Source organism: Helobdella robusta (assembly GCF_000326865.2).
Source record: "Helobdella robusta unplaced genomic scaffold HELROscaffold_6, whole genome shotgun sequence".
NCBI classification, from domain to species: domain Eukaryota; kingdom Metazoa; phylum Annelida; class Clitellata; order Rhynchobdellida; family Glossiphoniidae; genus Helobdella; species Helobdella robusta.
Genome location: NW_008705330.1, coordinates 3,961,584 through 3,977,075, shown reverse-complemented (window position 1 = coordinate 3,977,075; position 15,492 = coordinate 3,961,584). Strand labels below are relative to the sequence as shown.

General features: G+C 32.7%; 2 protein-coding genes across 2 annotated transcripts in view; one reads left to right on the top strand and one right to left on the bottom strand.

Annotated features, from left to right (window-relative positions):
• Positions 1-3,641: 3,641 nt before the first annotated feature.
• Positions 3,642-9,549, top strand: HELRODRAFT_69165 (hypothetical protein; the record flags this gene model as incomplete). The annotated part of the gene is made up of 12 exons (XM_009029014.1): positions 3,642-3,809; positions 3,991-4,122; positions 4,939-5,089; positions 5,415-5,536; positions 6,112-6,221; positions 6,429-6,546; positions 7,002-7,098; positions 7,755-7,882; positions 8,332-8,475; positions 8,670-8,738; positions 9,145-9,228; positions 9,478-9,549. 12 exons carry the CDS (start codon positions 3,642-3,644, stop codon positions 9,547-9,549), a joined length of 1,395 nt encoding a protein of 464 aa, XP_009027262.1.
• Positions 9,550-9,587: 38 nt separating this feature from the next.
• The window catches only part of HELRODRAFT_189416 (hypothetical protein), a 22,698-nt gene continuing 16,793 nt past the window's right edge, over positions 9,588-15,492 (bottom strand). Inside the window, exons 24-37 of the mRNA XM_009029316.1 lie at positions 15,260-15,319; positions 14,751-14,889; positions 14,442-14,581; positions 14,099-14,282; positions 13,791-13,904; positions 13,475-13,518; positions 13,183-13,284; positions 12,741-12,839; positions 12,167-12,254; positions 11,929-12,032; positions 11,566-11,628; positions 11,390-11,468; positions 11,170-11,284; positions 9,588-10,156 (exon numbers count right to left, since the gene is read on the bottom strand). Of these exons, the coding sequence (XP_009027564.1) occupies positions 10,084-10,156; positions 11,170-11,284; positions 11,390-11,468; positions 11,566-11,628; positions 11,929-12,032; positions 12,167-12,254; positions 12,741-12,839; positions 13,183-13,284; positions 13,475-13,518; positions 13,791-13,904; positions 14,099-14,282; positions 14,442-14,581; positions 14,751-14,889; positions 15,260-15,319 (1,404 nt within the window). The 3' untranslated portion in view covers positions 9,588-10,083. The remainder of the gene's footprint in view (positions 10,157-11,169; positions 11,285-11,389; positions 11,469-11,565; positions 11,629-11,928; positions 12,033-12,166; positions 12,255-12,740; positions 12,840-13,182; positions 13,285-13,474; positions 13,519-13,790; positions 13,905-14,098; positions 14,283-14,441; positions 14,582-14,750; positions 14,890-15,259; positions 15,320-15,492) is intronic.

Below are 15,492 nucleotides of genomic sequence, written 5' to 3'. Positions count from 1 at the left end.
AATTCGGCGGTATCAGTTGTCGCTCTATAATTAATTTAAATAAAACTGATAATTTATTTTTGTTGAATATTAAGATGTTATATAATAAAACGTTATCGAACTGTGTATAATCCAAAAACCACACGCACAAACTCTTAAAAACCAAAAATTAATTATCCGAGCCTTCATTTTTTATTTAAAACTTCGCCAGGAATAATATTTATGAATAAAATACAAAAACGGCACTTGAAAGAGAAAATCAGCAATTTGGGCGACTGGTGTTTGGTTTGCAAACAAAATTAAAATATAAATATTTATTTGTATAATAAGTAACAAACTATGTTATGATTATGATGTTTATGTTTATTGTTTACAGTTTAATGTTTTAAGAAAGATAAATAGAAACAGAAAGAAAGATTGACCAACCTAAAAAACTGATTTAATCGAGAACATTTAGCGGCGGCTTGATTAATTAACTCTTCTTTTCGTTTTCTATTTCTCTCTTCAGTCGGCATTATTAGAATATTGGATAATTACAGAAATGTGTAATGTGTTAAGTGATTTAATAAAGATCAGTAAACAGTTTCCATGGAACGGTTCAAAAGCAGAACAGATAACAAAATAGCGATGTGCTAAAAGTTCTATTATAAAAGAGTATTAAAATATCTAGATCGGATCGGTAAAAATTAATGCACACATTTTATGCACATGTTTTGTTTTATAGTATTCAAAATATTTCGCGCAATTGCAATATCAAACTCTATGTAAATCGATGTTTTGGGGCAATAGGGGCATATTGAAATGTTGTTATTTTGCGGTGGGGGGGCCGGTGGGGGGGCCGGTGCAAGGGCATGGGGTGGCCCGGCCACCCCAGGCCCCCCCGGTGGATCCGCCCCTGTTGGTGACACCATAAAAAAGGCCATTGCAGTTGTCTAGTCTGGAAAAGACGAAAGAGGAAACCAAGCTTTGAACAACAGACATGTTTAGTGATTTGTTGACATTGCGTAATAAACGGAGTTGGTTGAAGCAGACCCTCACTAAATTATTAATATGTAAATCCATCTTTAGGTTTGAGTCAATAATAACTCCAAGACTACGGACAGATGTGGAAAATTCAATGATGTCATTGCCGACACTGATCGATGAAATTTTGACCTTCGACAGCTGCTGCCAAGAATCAACTGGTAATATTTGTGTTTTAAATTGATTTAACTTTAACTGATTCATACTCATCCAAGATCCAATTTCGATGAGACAATCAGTCAGTTCATTCAGAGAAGCATCAATCGAATCAACAGGACAAGAAACCAATAACTGAATATCATCAGCAAAGGCGTGGAAGCTGAACTCATAATTTTGAATGATATCAAAAACATCAGCAGTGTACATAAGAAACAACAGAGGTCCCAACACAGATCCCTGGGGGACACCAAACGATAGTTTGTTGATGTCAGAGAGGGTGTTGTTGTAAGAAACCTGCTGGGTGCGGTCTAAAAGATAGGAAGCGAACCACGATAAGACGGAATCATAGAGAAAATAATTTGTGGAGAGTTTATACACGAGACGAGTATGATCGACACAATCAAATGCAGCACTCATATCAAGTAATGCCAAAAAAAAACGCATTGACTGTCAACTGAAGAGAACAGCTGGTAGAAAATATCAATGAGTGCAGTTTCCGTGGAAAAATATTGACGATAGCCGGATTGATTCTTTGGCAACAAATTGTTTTTGTTTATATGCTGTAACAATTGTTTGATAACAACTCGTTCAATGACTTTAGTAATGAATGAAAGATTAGAGATAGGACGGTAATTTGAATATATATATATATATATATATATATATATATATATATATATATATATATATATATATATATTAATTGCAGCATGAATTTGGAAAATAAGTTTATTTTGAATTTTAATAAACTAAACGTTCATCAAAAAACTTTAGTGAAAAAAATTGAAAAAACGAACTACAAACATATTAACGCTAAGCATTCGGTAGAATTTATAGAATATTGTAAAAATTATGGTCTATTACAAACATATATATATAAATATATATATAAAGATATATATATATATATAATGTGCGTGACATGATGGCAAACCGACATTTTTTATTTTGATCGTCCTTCCATAATTTTTTGTTGCTGCCATTTTTAATAAGTTTTGTTTCGGTTATGCAGTGACCGTCGTTAGTTATTCATCAAAAAAATTGCGATTGATCTCGTTTTAATTTTAAGTAAGTTTTAAACGGACGATCTACATAAGATTTTTTAAATATTTGCGTATAATTCATTTTAATTGAGCAAATAGGGCTGATATATTTTTTTTTAATTTAAATTTTTCCACTAATATTAAAAATTATTAATATTGAGTTGAGTTTTAGTTGTTTGTCAACTATTATATTATTCTTAGTTTAGTAGTGTTTCGTTTTTCAGTGGTTAGTTTAAAAAGTTTAATTCGTTTTTAGTAACTGTGCGTTTGTTTATTTATTGAGTTTTTTTTATGTTTCTGGTCTCTCTTATGGCCTCATGCTTATCTTATCTCTAGAGTAGAGACCAATATCTTTTAAATTAAACAAAAACAAATATTGATTTAATTTAATGAATTTTAAAATTAAAATATTAAATGTTAAAATTTTTTAATTTAATAAATTTAGCTTTTATTTTAGCTTTTTAGATATGAATAATCATATTAGAATTTGTAGCTATGGTGTAATGTAATTGTAGTGTAATGTAACGGTTACTTACTGTCATACATTTTGTCACACATATAAATACTTTGGTATAAAAGTGCATACAATTTTTTTCAGTTGTAAATAAATAACATTTCATATTTAAACACCCATGAAATTAATTAAATAACCTGTATGTTTTCAGCATTGTTACATTATCAGCGCTAACAACCCACCACTAATGTGTTTTTTCATTACTCTTTATAATTATTACTCTGCATTCTTAAATGTTATCAAACGATCTTGACAAACATTGTACTTGCTCCATACAATACACTGTACAGATCTGAGAAACATTTTTATATTACAAGCTTGATAGTTTTATAAAAAAAACAATTTACCTATAAAAAAAACATAAAATAAAGTGACAAAATGAACTTTTTAAATTATGCATTTATGCATTAAAGAGTTGATTATTTTAATTAAATATATGAATATTAGTTGATTTTATTGTAAGAATATTATATGAAGGCTATAAATATAAGATGATACTATATACTATTATAAATATAATATGAACTGTAAGTGAGGGTTTTTCTACTATCTCATAAATATTAATAAGCATGGAGGCCTATTATATTATAAAGCTTCAGGTGCAAAATTTAAAAAATATTTATATTTTATTCTCTTATTCAGTATTTTTACACAAAATATGCATACATCAGGTAGTGGAAGTATATAGTAATTGTGGCTCAAAAATTAAATTTACAATCATCATCATCATAGGGTAATGATTGACCTGGAAAGGGTTCTTAGTAAATTTTTAAAATTTTCAACTTCCATGTATCTGACTTTTTCGAATGTAAGTTAAAAAAGAGAGAACACCAATTTAATTTAATTCATAAGTTTATTATTTTCAGGGTGTAGTTGTCGTGATGTCGCAAGATGCAGCAGGGCAGTCCTCAAGCGATGAAGAAATGGATGATGATAATTTTCAATCCTATTATGAAGCAGATGGCGAGGAGCAAGAGGCAGACCAACTAGCAGAATATGACGTCGAAAGTTTTGATTACCAGCTGTTGAGAGTGGAGGAAGTGGAAAGGCTGCTGAATGAATCGGTTGAAGCTCTGTGCAAGGAGATAGATGTTAGAATTGAATACCCTGCTTTTAATTTTCCACTTTTTCGCATTAATAATTTTATAATAGTAGTTTTTTTTAAATAACTTCAGAATAGATAGATTATTAAAAATAGATTAAAGTTAATTTCTGATGGTCAGGAAGTGTATTTGTACTAAAAACTTTCAGTTGAATTTTTAAATTTCAAAGGTGGAGCCTGCCCTGGCAAAAGTGTTATTGCATACCCAGAAATGGATGATGTCAGACATAATAAGAGAATATAAACTTAACGCGAAAAAACTTTTGGCTAATTGTCGAATACATCCACTTGATAAAGCCCAGGTTTGTCACTGGTCACCATCTTCACTTACTGATCTCATATATTTTTTACAAGTTCAAATCATGTTTTGTTTATCATGTTCACAGTAGAGTTTGAAAATAACAGAAATATTGATGAGATATATTTCAAATGTGCATTTGAAAAGAGATGCTTCAAGTTGATGAGAATCTATCTAAAACTAATAGTTGGGTTCTAAAGAGTTGAACATGCAACTTAATATGAGATATGTAATTTTGTTTGTTTCATTAGATGACCTAAAATTATTGTATTGTGGTTTTTGATGGAGTTTTATGTTTCATCATCATCAATAGTGTTTATCACTCAGACATGCTCCCCTTAAAAACACCAAAAACACATCTCAAATCTCTTTTCCAAATCTGCACTACCGAAGCACCTTTTCACACCCCCTTAGGCAAGCTATACAAGCAAATTGACGGTTTATCTGTTCACATATTTCTTCTTAAGACATCTTGTGAGCAAAGCGTTTATTGGCAATCCGGAATTAAAACCAAACATTTATGCCAGATATGTTGACAATATTTTTGTGGCATACAATGATCCAGAACAAGTCAACCTAGTTACTAGCAATCCTAAACTGATCAAAATTAAATTTCACTGTCGAGCACCAAAATGAAAATTCATTGCCATTCTGAATGTTTTGGTAACGCATGACGAACAAAGATTTACAACAGCTTTTACCATATAAAATATGGGTGTTTTTCCATTATTTCATATAAAAGTATATATTGTATCATAATGTGTTATTATTTTGAAATTGGCATTTAATGTTCACGTTGGTGTTCATTCATCTTATGCAGCCAATCAAGCTGACTTCAAATTACATTTGCCCTGTCTGTATGCAAAAATGTTCAAATGAGAACGTCTGCAGCTTATCATGTGGCCACATCTACTGCAATGAATGCTGGCAGACATACTTTCATGTTCAGATCCAATCAGGCCATTCAACCTGTTAGTTTATTTCATTTTGTTTTTTTTTCTAGCTCCTTACTCAGTTTTTGGAATTTGAAAATGTAACTTAGTGTTAAATGTGATGAGTTTTTCGATAAGGCTGTATTTACATTTCCAAAAGTTATTTTACAAACTCATTGAATGTTTCAATCTAAAATAAATTGCATTTTGTTTGGAAGCTTTTTTTTTACAATTTTTTATGCAGTTTAATTAACTAAGAACTCTCATCTGAATGCAACTTTGAAATTTATTCTGCTTTATTTTGTTATGCTTGGACCATTGAGTTTGTCAATAATGATAATTGCAATTGTAACAAACATAACAGCCATAGAATGCATGGGACGTGAATGTGACCTGCTGGTTCCTGAGGACATGGTCATGAATATCCTCACCAACCCCAACATGCGGGACAAGTACCAGGAGTACATGTTCAAGGACCATGTCAAAGTTTGTCATTTCAATCTTATTAATCACCGTTTGTTGTATTGTATTGGCACATTCAATAAGGCAACGATGTGTTCTTCAATTATTTTTCATTTGTATTCAACTGCATGATTTTAGTGGTTTATCCAGAGTTGCTTTGATATTTAAACAATTATTCACATTTTAAACTCTCCTGTTAAATTTTTATGTTTTGTTTCACTTTGTTCATCATTTTCTTGACTTAAAATATTTTTACAGTGGTCCTATATTCAGAGTGCATCTACTTATTAACTAACATTTCACATAACGTCAAATTTTTTCTATCTGTCTCCTAGAAACCTACTTTTAATATGAATGCTTAGAAGGTCGAACATGTTTTTACTGGTGTTATTAAAATAATTATTAATCTGAATTTATTGCTGATTTTACATTTTCATTTTTTAAATGTTTTTAAACATTCAAAAATTCCATCTTAGCAAAAAAATATTTTCAATGTTTTTCTAATGAGCGTGTGATTAAATGAGTGAATGAAAGGACGAAATGGTGAACAAAACAAAAGAATGAGTGAATGAACTGGATGCATGCATGTACTACTACAGAGTCATCCCGAACTGAGGTTTTGCCCTGGAGCCAACTGTGTGATCATCGTTCGAGCTCGAGTCTGTAAGGCCAAGAGGGTCATTTGTGACTGTTGCAAAACTTCTTTTTGGTTTGTTCACGGCTTTCATTAACTTTTGAATTTATTTTAAAAATTTTTTAGAACGTTTTTTATCCATGTAGACTAAACTATTTAGACATGCATGTCAGACAAAGTGTTTAATTGCTTGTTCATTTATCCAATAGAATAAAACCTTTTTTGAATTAGAGAACTGCACAATTGATTTATGAAACCACGCATGTATCCCTCACTAACCAGCTTCAACTGTGGTGTTGACTACCATGCTCCGACAGACTGTGACACCATCAAAAAGTGGCTGACCAAGTGTGCTGATGATTCAGAAACTGCCAACTACATTAGTGCACACACCAAAGATGTTAGCTCCTTTATTATTTTATTGCACTGAGTGTTGGTGTTTGCTCCGAGGAGTCTTTTTTTTATGTAAATTCTCATTTACAAATTTTTGATTTATCTGTAAATTCATGAAATTTTAATAAAGATATTTGTTTAGATTTTTTACATTTTACTCTAAGCTTGGCGATAAAATTTATGCTGAGTTGCAACTGGTATTGAATTGGTTTTTTTTTTTTTTTTAATTGTTACGTTGTATCCCCTAATAAAAACAGAACTACATATAATGTTGGGCGCATTAGGGTAGTTTTGGTGCAATTAAATTAAGAGATTTCACTTTCAACATTGGTGGATTGGTTGGCTCATTTATTTCAAGTAATGTTTTGAGATAATTATATAAGACCATCATTGTGTTTTTGATAGAGTAGATAAATTTTAAGATGAATAATGAAATGAACATGTTGAAATTTTGTTGCCAAGTGTCCCGAGTGTCACGTGTGCATTGAGAAGAATGGAGGCTGCAACCACATGCAGTGCTCCAAATGCAAGCACAACTTTTGCTGGATGTGTCTTGGAGGTTCTGTAAATTTTTCATGTTTTCTTCATTTTTGCTTTCTCATTATTAGCTTCATAGTCACTTTTTTTAAAATAAAGTTGTGACTTGTTTCATTTTATGCATTCTTACTATCAAAAACTGTGCAAGATGATATTTTATAATATTTATGGGACATTTTGTATAAACTTTTCCATGTTACTTTTAGTTTACTGAAAATTTTGCATCAACAATTTTTTACATATATGATGATTGTTTGTATGGGTTATGCATGACATGATAGTTGCTATAAAATTTGTTAGGCATTTGTAATTTCTGAGATCTTTCCAACTGTAGTTATTTACTGACTTGTTGTTTTTAATTCATCTTAAATTGTTGAATGTCATTTGTTATTAGTCTGTTGAGAATGAATTCTCAAAAATTAAACAAAAAATGATACAATAATGAGGATGACCTGCTGATTATGCGTGCATGTAAGAATAGTCATGCACCTTATTCAGGTGTTGTTTTGTGGGTGAGATGAGTTTATTCAAAATTTCAACAACAACAACACCATTATGCCTCTCTCCCATTCCTGTATTATGATAGCGATTTAATCAATTAATTCTTATTAACATGAAGATTTACATAAAAATTGTATGCATATTTTTGAATATGATTTAATTTTCGTTAAATCTCAGACTGGAAGGCGCATGGCAGCGAATATTACGAATGCAGCCGCTACAGAGAGAACCCCAACATCGGAAATGAATCAGCACACGCTCAAGCCAGGGAAGCTCTCAAGAAATATCTCTTTTATTTTGAAAGGGTTTGTTCAACTGTTCTGTTATCTCAGCTTCTTATTATCATCATTCCTTCAGTTCTGTTTTAACAAATCATTCGTCTGTAAAAAATATGAACTCTTTGTTGATTATGATGGATCTGTACCATGTGGCATGGGTATCATCAGGATTTATGACACAAATTACAAAAATTTGTATCTCATTGAACTGTTATAAAAACGGAATGGTTAAAACGAAGATCTAGCAATATTATCGTTTTTTCTCAATCTAAAATGATGAAGGACAGTGCTCCTTGAAATGTGTTGCACATCCAATGTTTCAATACACGTCTTGTGAGACAATTTGTAAACTTCTCGTGTAAATATACTGATGGATCACGATTTATGAAAGTGTATATGTTCTGTTACTAAAAATTTATTGATATTAATTAATTAATATTATATTGGGACATGCAATGAACGATTGTTTAAAACAGTGGGAAAATCACGCACAAAGTTTGAAACTGGAGGAGCAGACATTGTCAAAGATAAAGGATCGAATAGAAGAGAAGGTGATGAACAGTTCAGGCACGTGGATTGATTGGCAGTATCTTATGAGGGCCACCAACCTGCTCAAAAAGGTGGCCAGATTGTTCTAATTAAATGATGATGGTCATTATTTTATCAATTGTCTGGCGATTAATAAAATAATAAAACCGATGTCATTATTTAATTGAAATTTTGTCAAAACTCAAAGTTTAAATGATCACATATCTCATGCTGCTTATAAATCAATAGATGGATTTTAAAAAGTTGAAATGTTTTCGTTGAACAGTGTCGTTACACCCTGCAGTACACTTATCCTTATGCTTACTATTTGGAGAAAGGACCCAGGAAGCAACTTGTTTGTTTTTTTTCTTTAAAATTTTCATTTTATAAAATGGTTAGCTTTGCTGATAGCTGCTCATGATTAGTATTGCAGACAGTATATTTTTATGAGGACATTGCTCATTCATCATATATTCTGCTACATAATAAATAGTAAAAACTTAAATATTTAGATTATTTATTGTTCACCCCTTCCAAGAACCAAAATGCTGCTTAATATTTAGAAGTAATTAAAGTTTATCGGTCAATTCATCTAAATTGGAGAAATGTCTACAACCCTTTAATAACATTATTTTTGATGATTTTGAATAGAAGGCATTGTTCAGTCACGAGACATGTTACATAAATGCCCGCATTGAAAAGATCAATATCAATTATTGCCACGAAATTGAAGTTTCATCATCAGTTTATTTATTTTGCAGTTCGAGTATCAACAAGCTCAGCTTGAAGCAGAAGTTGAGAACCTGTCATGGAAAGTAGAGAGGGCTGAAATAACTGATAGAGGGGTTAGTTGGATGGATGGCTCGATGTGGTGCTTCAACCGATATAATTTATTGAAGTTATATGACATTTTGCCTGTAGAAACATTTATGGTTGATGCTAAGTAAACTTTTTCCATAAAATTAAATTAATCAATATTAAAATGTTAGCTGCGTGAGCGTCTTCAGATCTGTTGTAATGACATGTTCATTGAAGATAGTTTGATCCGCTTTGGTAATGAATAACTGATGAACAACCAAACAAACACGCGCCAGGAGTTGGAAAACCAGATGGACATCGCGGAGAAGAGAAGACTCATTTTGGTAAAGGACTTCCTGGAGGCCTGATTGTACCCATCATAGGACGCTGCTTGAATACGATTAATACATGCACGTGTTGTATTCAAGCAAGCATACAACTTACCCTACCGTGTACCCTCCTGCAATCAAAACGAATGCCACCACACATTAAATATGCTTGATGATCATTTTCGAGCGAACGCATCGCATTTAAAAATAATCACGAACGTGGATTAGAAGTTACTCAAAACCGCCAACATATATACTTGTTATTGTAAACATTTTGTAAATATTACTGCATGGTAAAACATACAAGTACTAGACATCTTTAATTATTTTTTATTTATATATTATTCGTTTTTCCTTGTTTCCGCTATTGTTGATCTCCTTGCATTTACGATTCTGCTGCTCGTTCTCTTTGTACTACCGTTTCAACAAAATTCGTAGCAACCAACCAACTGCGGGGCAACCAACTTTGACTACAAATTTATTTTGTTATGTGCATTTGTTTCGAAATAACATTTGATATAACGTGTTTGTAATTACATTAGCATATTGCCACACGATAATGAATGTGTGTAATTAAATAGGAGTAAAGCTAAGCTGAAGTTCAAGGCTAATTGAACTTGTGAACTCATGTTGGCTATCGACATTCCTAATAAATATTTTAAACGTTTTGCTTTTTGAATAGATCGGGGTTTTATGTTAATGCACGCAGTATTCTGTCGGTGCTTGGTATCTGATAAATTAGTCAGTCAATTCTTCGCAATGGATAGAAAATATTTGTGTGAATGCCGAATGTCGCTATTATTAATTATATTATATTTTCAAAATTAACCATGTGAAATAAATAGTTACGAAAAAATAAAAAATTGTTTGTGTTGAAATAAAGTTGTAACAAGATGAATTGCAAACAGCGGTCGGCGTCTTCCATTGAAACACAACTTGACTCATTATTTCAGACACTGTATCGTTTTCCTCGCTAAAAATGATTTATTTGTCGTTTCCATCGCCTGATAACGTTTATGTTTGTTTCTTTATAGGCGAATTGCAGCAAATATTTCATCACCGGTTAAGTCATTCCATTATCAAAATCTTACATTAAAGATGAAAAATCTCGTCAGCTTCGTTTCATCGTGATACCTTTAAAAGTGTCTAGAACAGCAAAACAAACATTTCCCGCTTGCTTTCACCTCATTTCTCTTTTAAGTTTTGTGTATGTCCGGTCGGTATGTTCTTTTTATGGTTCTTTAAGCTTCAAACGACTCGTCTCTTATCTACGCCTTTTCAAAAGAAAACATTAAAACCAATTTATCGGAAAACCAAAGAATATGATTAAAGCAGCATCACATTGGTTGTGATTTATAGGCAACAGTTAAAGAAATTGTTAAAGGCGTACCAGTAACGTGACTCGAACTCTGCGAGCAGAACAGCCATATTTAAAAGAATGTTTACAAAGAAACAATAGACAATAGTACAAAAACCAAGGATGTTAGAGCTAAGTGAAAACTGGCAGAATTAAAAAATTAGACTTATGAAATAAGTTTAAAAATGCTGTTCCACTGCATGTTCGGTTCAAATATAAAGCCAGTTGCAATTTCTTCACCCTCACAATTTCTGCATCACCTTCTGGAGAAAATATAAAAAAGAAGTTATTTTACAACTTACTTTCCAATTCCAAAAATGACATCAGCATCGGGAGCCCCTTTGGGAGGTTGCACATTTGTTCGTTTGTCTCTGAATGTTGTACCAGTTTGTGCTGTGCTCTGCGCCATCATTTCAGCTGGAATTGTTGTCAGTGTGTGAAACAATGAAGCAAATAAGCAAATGATGATTGACAAAATGAAAAATGCTCATAATCTTAATAAAAATATAAATGCATGTGAACCTTGATAATTTTCCTCCACTTGCCTCTCATGAATCTCCAAGACCATTCTCTTCATTCGCTCTTTCTCTTCTTGGTCATGCTGTACAATTGAAGTTAACCACGTAATGAAGATGTTTCATTCTAAATGCTGAACAAGCAACCGACGCTACTGAAAATTATTACATAAATGAAATAACCTTTATTTGTTCTTTGAATTTTGAAGCAAAATTTTCTGATAGCGGTATAGACAACGTTGACAGCTGAAATTTAATAATATGATGTATTATAGTTTAACCATTTTGATGTTATTTACTGCAAAATAATTCAAAAAGCCAAGCGCTCATCAAAATCATGAAAATCAAAACATATAAATACTGAATACAAATACATTTTACCCACCGATCAACAATATTAATATGCTTGAAAGACCAAAAAAATTGCCGACAAGACAAACGCTAAATATTAAGAACAAACAGTTAAAACCACGGAGCTAATTTGATCAACATTTCGAAGAACATTTACTACAAAGTCAGGAAAATAAGAATATATTTTGTTCCTACCTGTGGCTTGTTTCCCTTCCTGGTCAAAACTGTGAATGGGATGAGGCTAACTTTTTCATCCTCTTCTTCATCGGTAACGTACGTTTGTGATTTACTGTTCGGACCTATAAAAAATATTATTAATCAGCCTTATAGTTTATTTATTTATTTATCCAGATCTGATTGCAAAATAATGAGGCACAAATTTCAAGACTCAGATGAGGACTAGCACCAATCAACAAGTGAATAAGCAACAGACCAATTATTTTTCCATTCAAGTTATTTTTCTGTGCCATCGGGACAGCAATTTCTACAACTGGTATCTTCACAATTTCCTGCTGTCTGGCCTGCAAAAATGTTTCAAGCTATTTATTTATGCATGTATGTATGTATGTATGTATATATATATATATATATATATATATATATATATATATATATATATGTATATATATGTATATATATATATTTGTGTGTGTGTGTGTGTGTTCAACGTTGTTCCACGTTAGTTGGCTTCCTGTTTAATTTTTCGATTTTCTAACGGTAGATCGTAAATCATCATTGTCAATTTTCTTGAGTTCAAAAGCAAAATCTTCATTTATTTTAAGCATGACAGAACATTTAAGCATGGTAGAACAAAAAACTTTTTCGATATTCCTGTTTCATGAACGCGTAGCAAGTGAAGAGCATTTATGTTAGGAGCGTCAACTAGCAAAACATGAAAGTACATAGAAAATACCTGCCTATCAATTGCAACAACACCAACAACAACACTAACACAACGAACGACAACAACTGAAACGATCAAAACTTGATCAAAGTGAGTCACCAACCTGAACGGAGTCACTCATCATCTTATCCAGTGCACTCAAGAAGTCGTCATCCTCCTGGCACTTTATAAACTTGGGTCCGACATCCAGTGTCACGTGATTCTGTAGTTGCGTAGTTAATTATACAAACAGATGAAATTATGATGGGACACCGCCGTGTTTAACATCGATTATGAAATTGTGACAGGCAATGTTATAAGATATTAATTTCGTGTGTTTAATACATTTTAATACAAATTGTTTCCTACAAGACAGTGATGCTATGAACGCCATTGTTTATTTTGCTTCGTGTCAATTCGATTATTATGTACCAATAATCAACATGTAATAATTTGAAGACATTGTTTATAAAAAAAAGGTGATAAAAATCATTTGAATAAATTTTTTAACAGAAAAATTGCGCTGAAAGAATTTAATTTAAACAAGTTAAAAATACAGTACTGACATCATCATCCTCATCATCTGGTTGAGAGGGCAGCTTATCATCATCTTCATCATACTCATCATCTTCCTCGTCTTCCTTACCTCTTAAATGATGCTCCTCTTCCTGCAAGATAAGGTCAATGTTTTATGCTTGAACGAAATGTTCATGCACTTTTCAGAGTAACATTCTACCAATCATGTAAGTGTACACCAACATTCAAGGCAACCAATCATGTAAGTGTACACCAACACCCAACCAATCATGTAAGTGTATACCAACATTCAACTAATCATGCAAGTGTACACCAACTTACTGGTTGACTGTTCTCATCATGATCACTTTTCGCATCGTCATCAACTGAAATATAAACAATTTTTAAATGGAGATAACAGTTTAGAACAAAACCAAAGATTTTTAATGCAAACTTCTGAAGTTTGTTTTGAAATGCAAACGCGTTAAATATTCGGAAAAAAATTCTCTGCAAACGTTTTATACGTTTTGCGAATTTCAATATATAAATTCGTATTAATTAACTAATTTAGCTTTTCGGCCATTCATCAGCTATTAATTCAGCTATTCATTCATCAATTCATGCACTCACTCACTCACTCACTCACACACTCACTCACTCGTTTCTTCATTAATTGTCGACAATCCAGATTGCTGGCCCTCCTTATTCGCTTCCACTGGATTGTTCTTCAAGTATTCAACTGTGCGAACAACAGCAAAGTATGTTACAAGTTCTATGCAAATAATTGAGAATGGTGATGAAGATGATGACGATGAATGTCAATGATGAAGACGATGATGATGGAAGTTAATGACGACGATAATGAATAATGTCATTATGACAAACACCGATATTGAATGATGTTAGTGGTTTTGATATCAGTGACGACAGTCAGAGGACAGACAGATAAGCCACGAGAGCACTAACCAATCTTCTCCTTGAAATCATCATCCAGCTTCTGAGCAGCCTCTTTAGCTTCCTGCCAACATTTGAACAGCTGCAACTTCGGTCTCAACAGTTCCACAACATCTCGCAACATGTTGTCAACATCACGTGGAAAGGAACAGTTGTCAGACCAGACGGGACAATTCTTCTTGAACCAATAATATCGCTAGTGGTCGATTTTATAAACAATCGCTAGCATCATCATTGTAGATTCCCCGTTGAAATCAACCAGCTGAGATTAACAAGCAAACAAACAAACAAGCAAACAAATCAACAAACAAACAAACACATTCATTCATTCGATCCAGCATGAGAATTAACTAACCTGGAAGTAAACAAGGAAGCAATCAAGTTTCTTCTTACTTGAGCCTCTGTCAAAGTACTCCCCGCACGCATCCAACAGGACGCAGACCAATCGGATTCGCAGCAAATGTTCAGGAGGGTCCAACGTGGAAGGGGCGTTCTCTGATTGGTTGGTTGGTCACGTTATCATGGGTCGTCAGCGTTCAATAGAGCAATGAAGAAACTCCAACATGAATGAATTGTTAAATAAACGAATGAGTGAAAATATGAAAAATGAATGAATGAATGAATAAAGAAATTAATGAAAAAAAATATACAAAAAAGATCAAACCGTCAAATGATGTTTCGAATGTGATGAACGAGTAGAGAGTTTTAAAGATGATATCTGACTCCACCAATCTGTAGTTGTACATTTCGCCCAGGTACTTCACTGTACTCAAACGTTGCTGGTTCAACTTCGGCTGATTCATCTGTCACAAGTGTTGTATGTCATGTGTGTGTGTGTGTGTGTGTGTGTGTGTGTGTGTGTGTGTGTGTGTGTGTGTGTGTGTGTGTGTGGGTACGTGTGAGTGCGTGTGGGTGGATGGGTGGTAGGCGTGCATTCGTATTCAATACGCATGCATATATAAGCACACAAATAAACTTACATATGCCCACAAATATATACATTTGCGTGCGTGCGTGTGTGTAACATGGCTCCAATAAATAATAACAACATTATGATAGTGGATGATGATGATGTGGCAATCAAAATATAAAAGTAATAGGATGACAATGAGTGTATTAATTGTATTAATTAAGTGATGATAATGAATAAAGTGATGAATGATGATGACCAACCTCCATGCCCAGTCTGATATGTTCCAGCACCGCATCCACTACATGTATGCCGACCTCCTCCTTATAGTTGCATATACATATACACATACATACATACATACATACATACATACATACATACATACATACATACATACATACATACATACATACATACATACATACATACATACATACATACATACATACATACATACATACATACATACATACATACATACATACATACATAC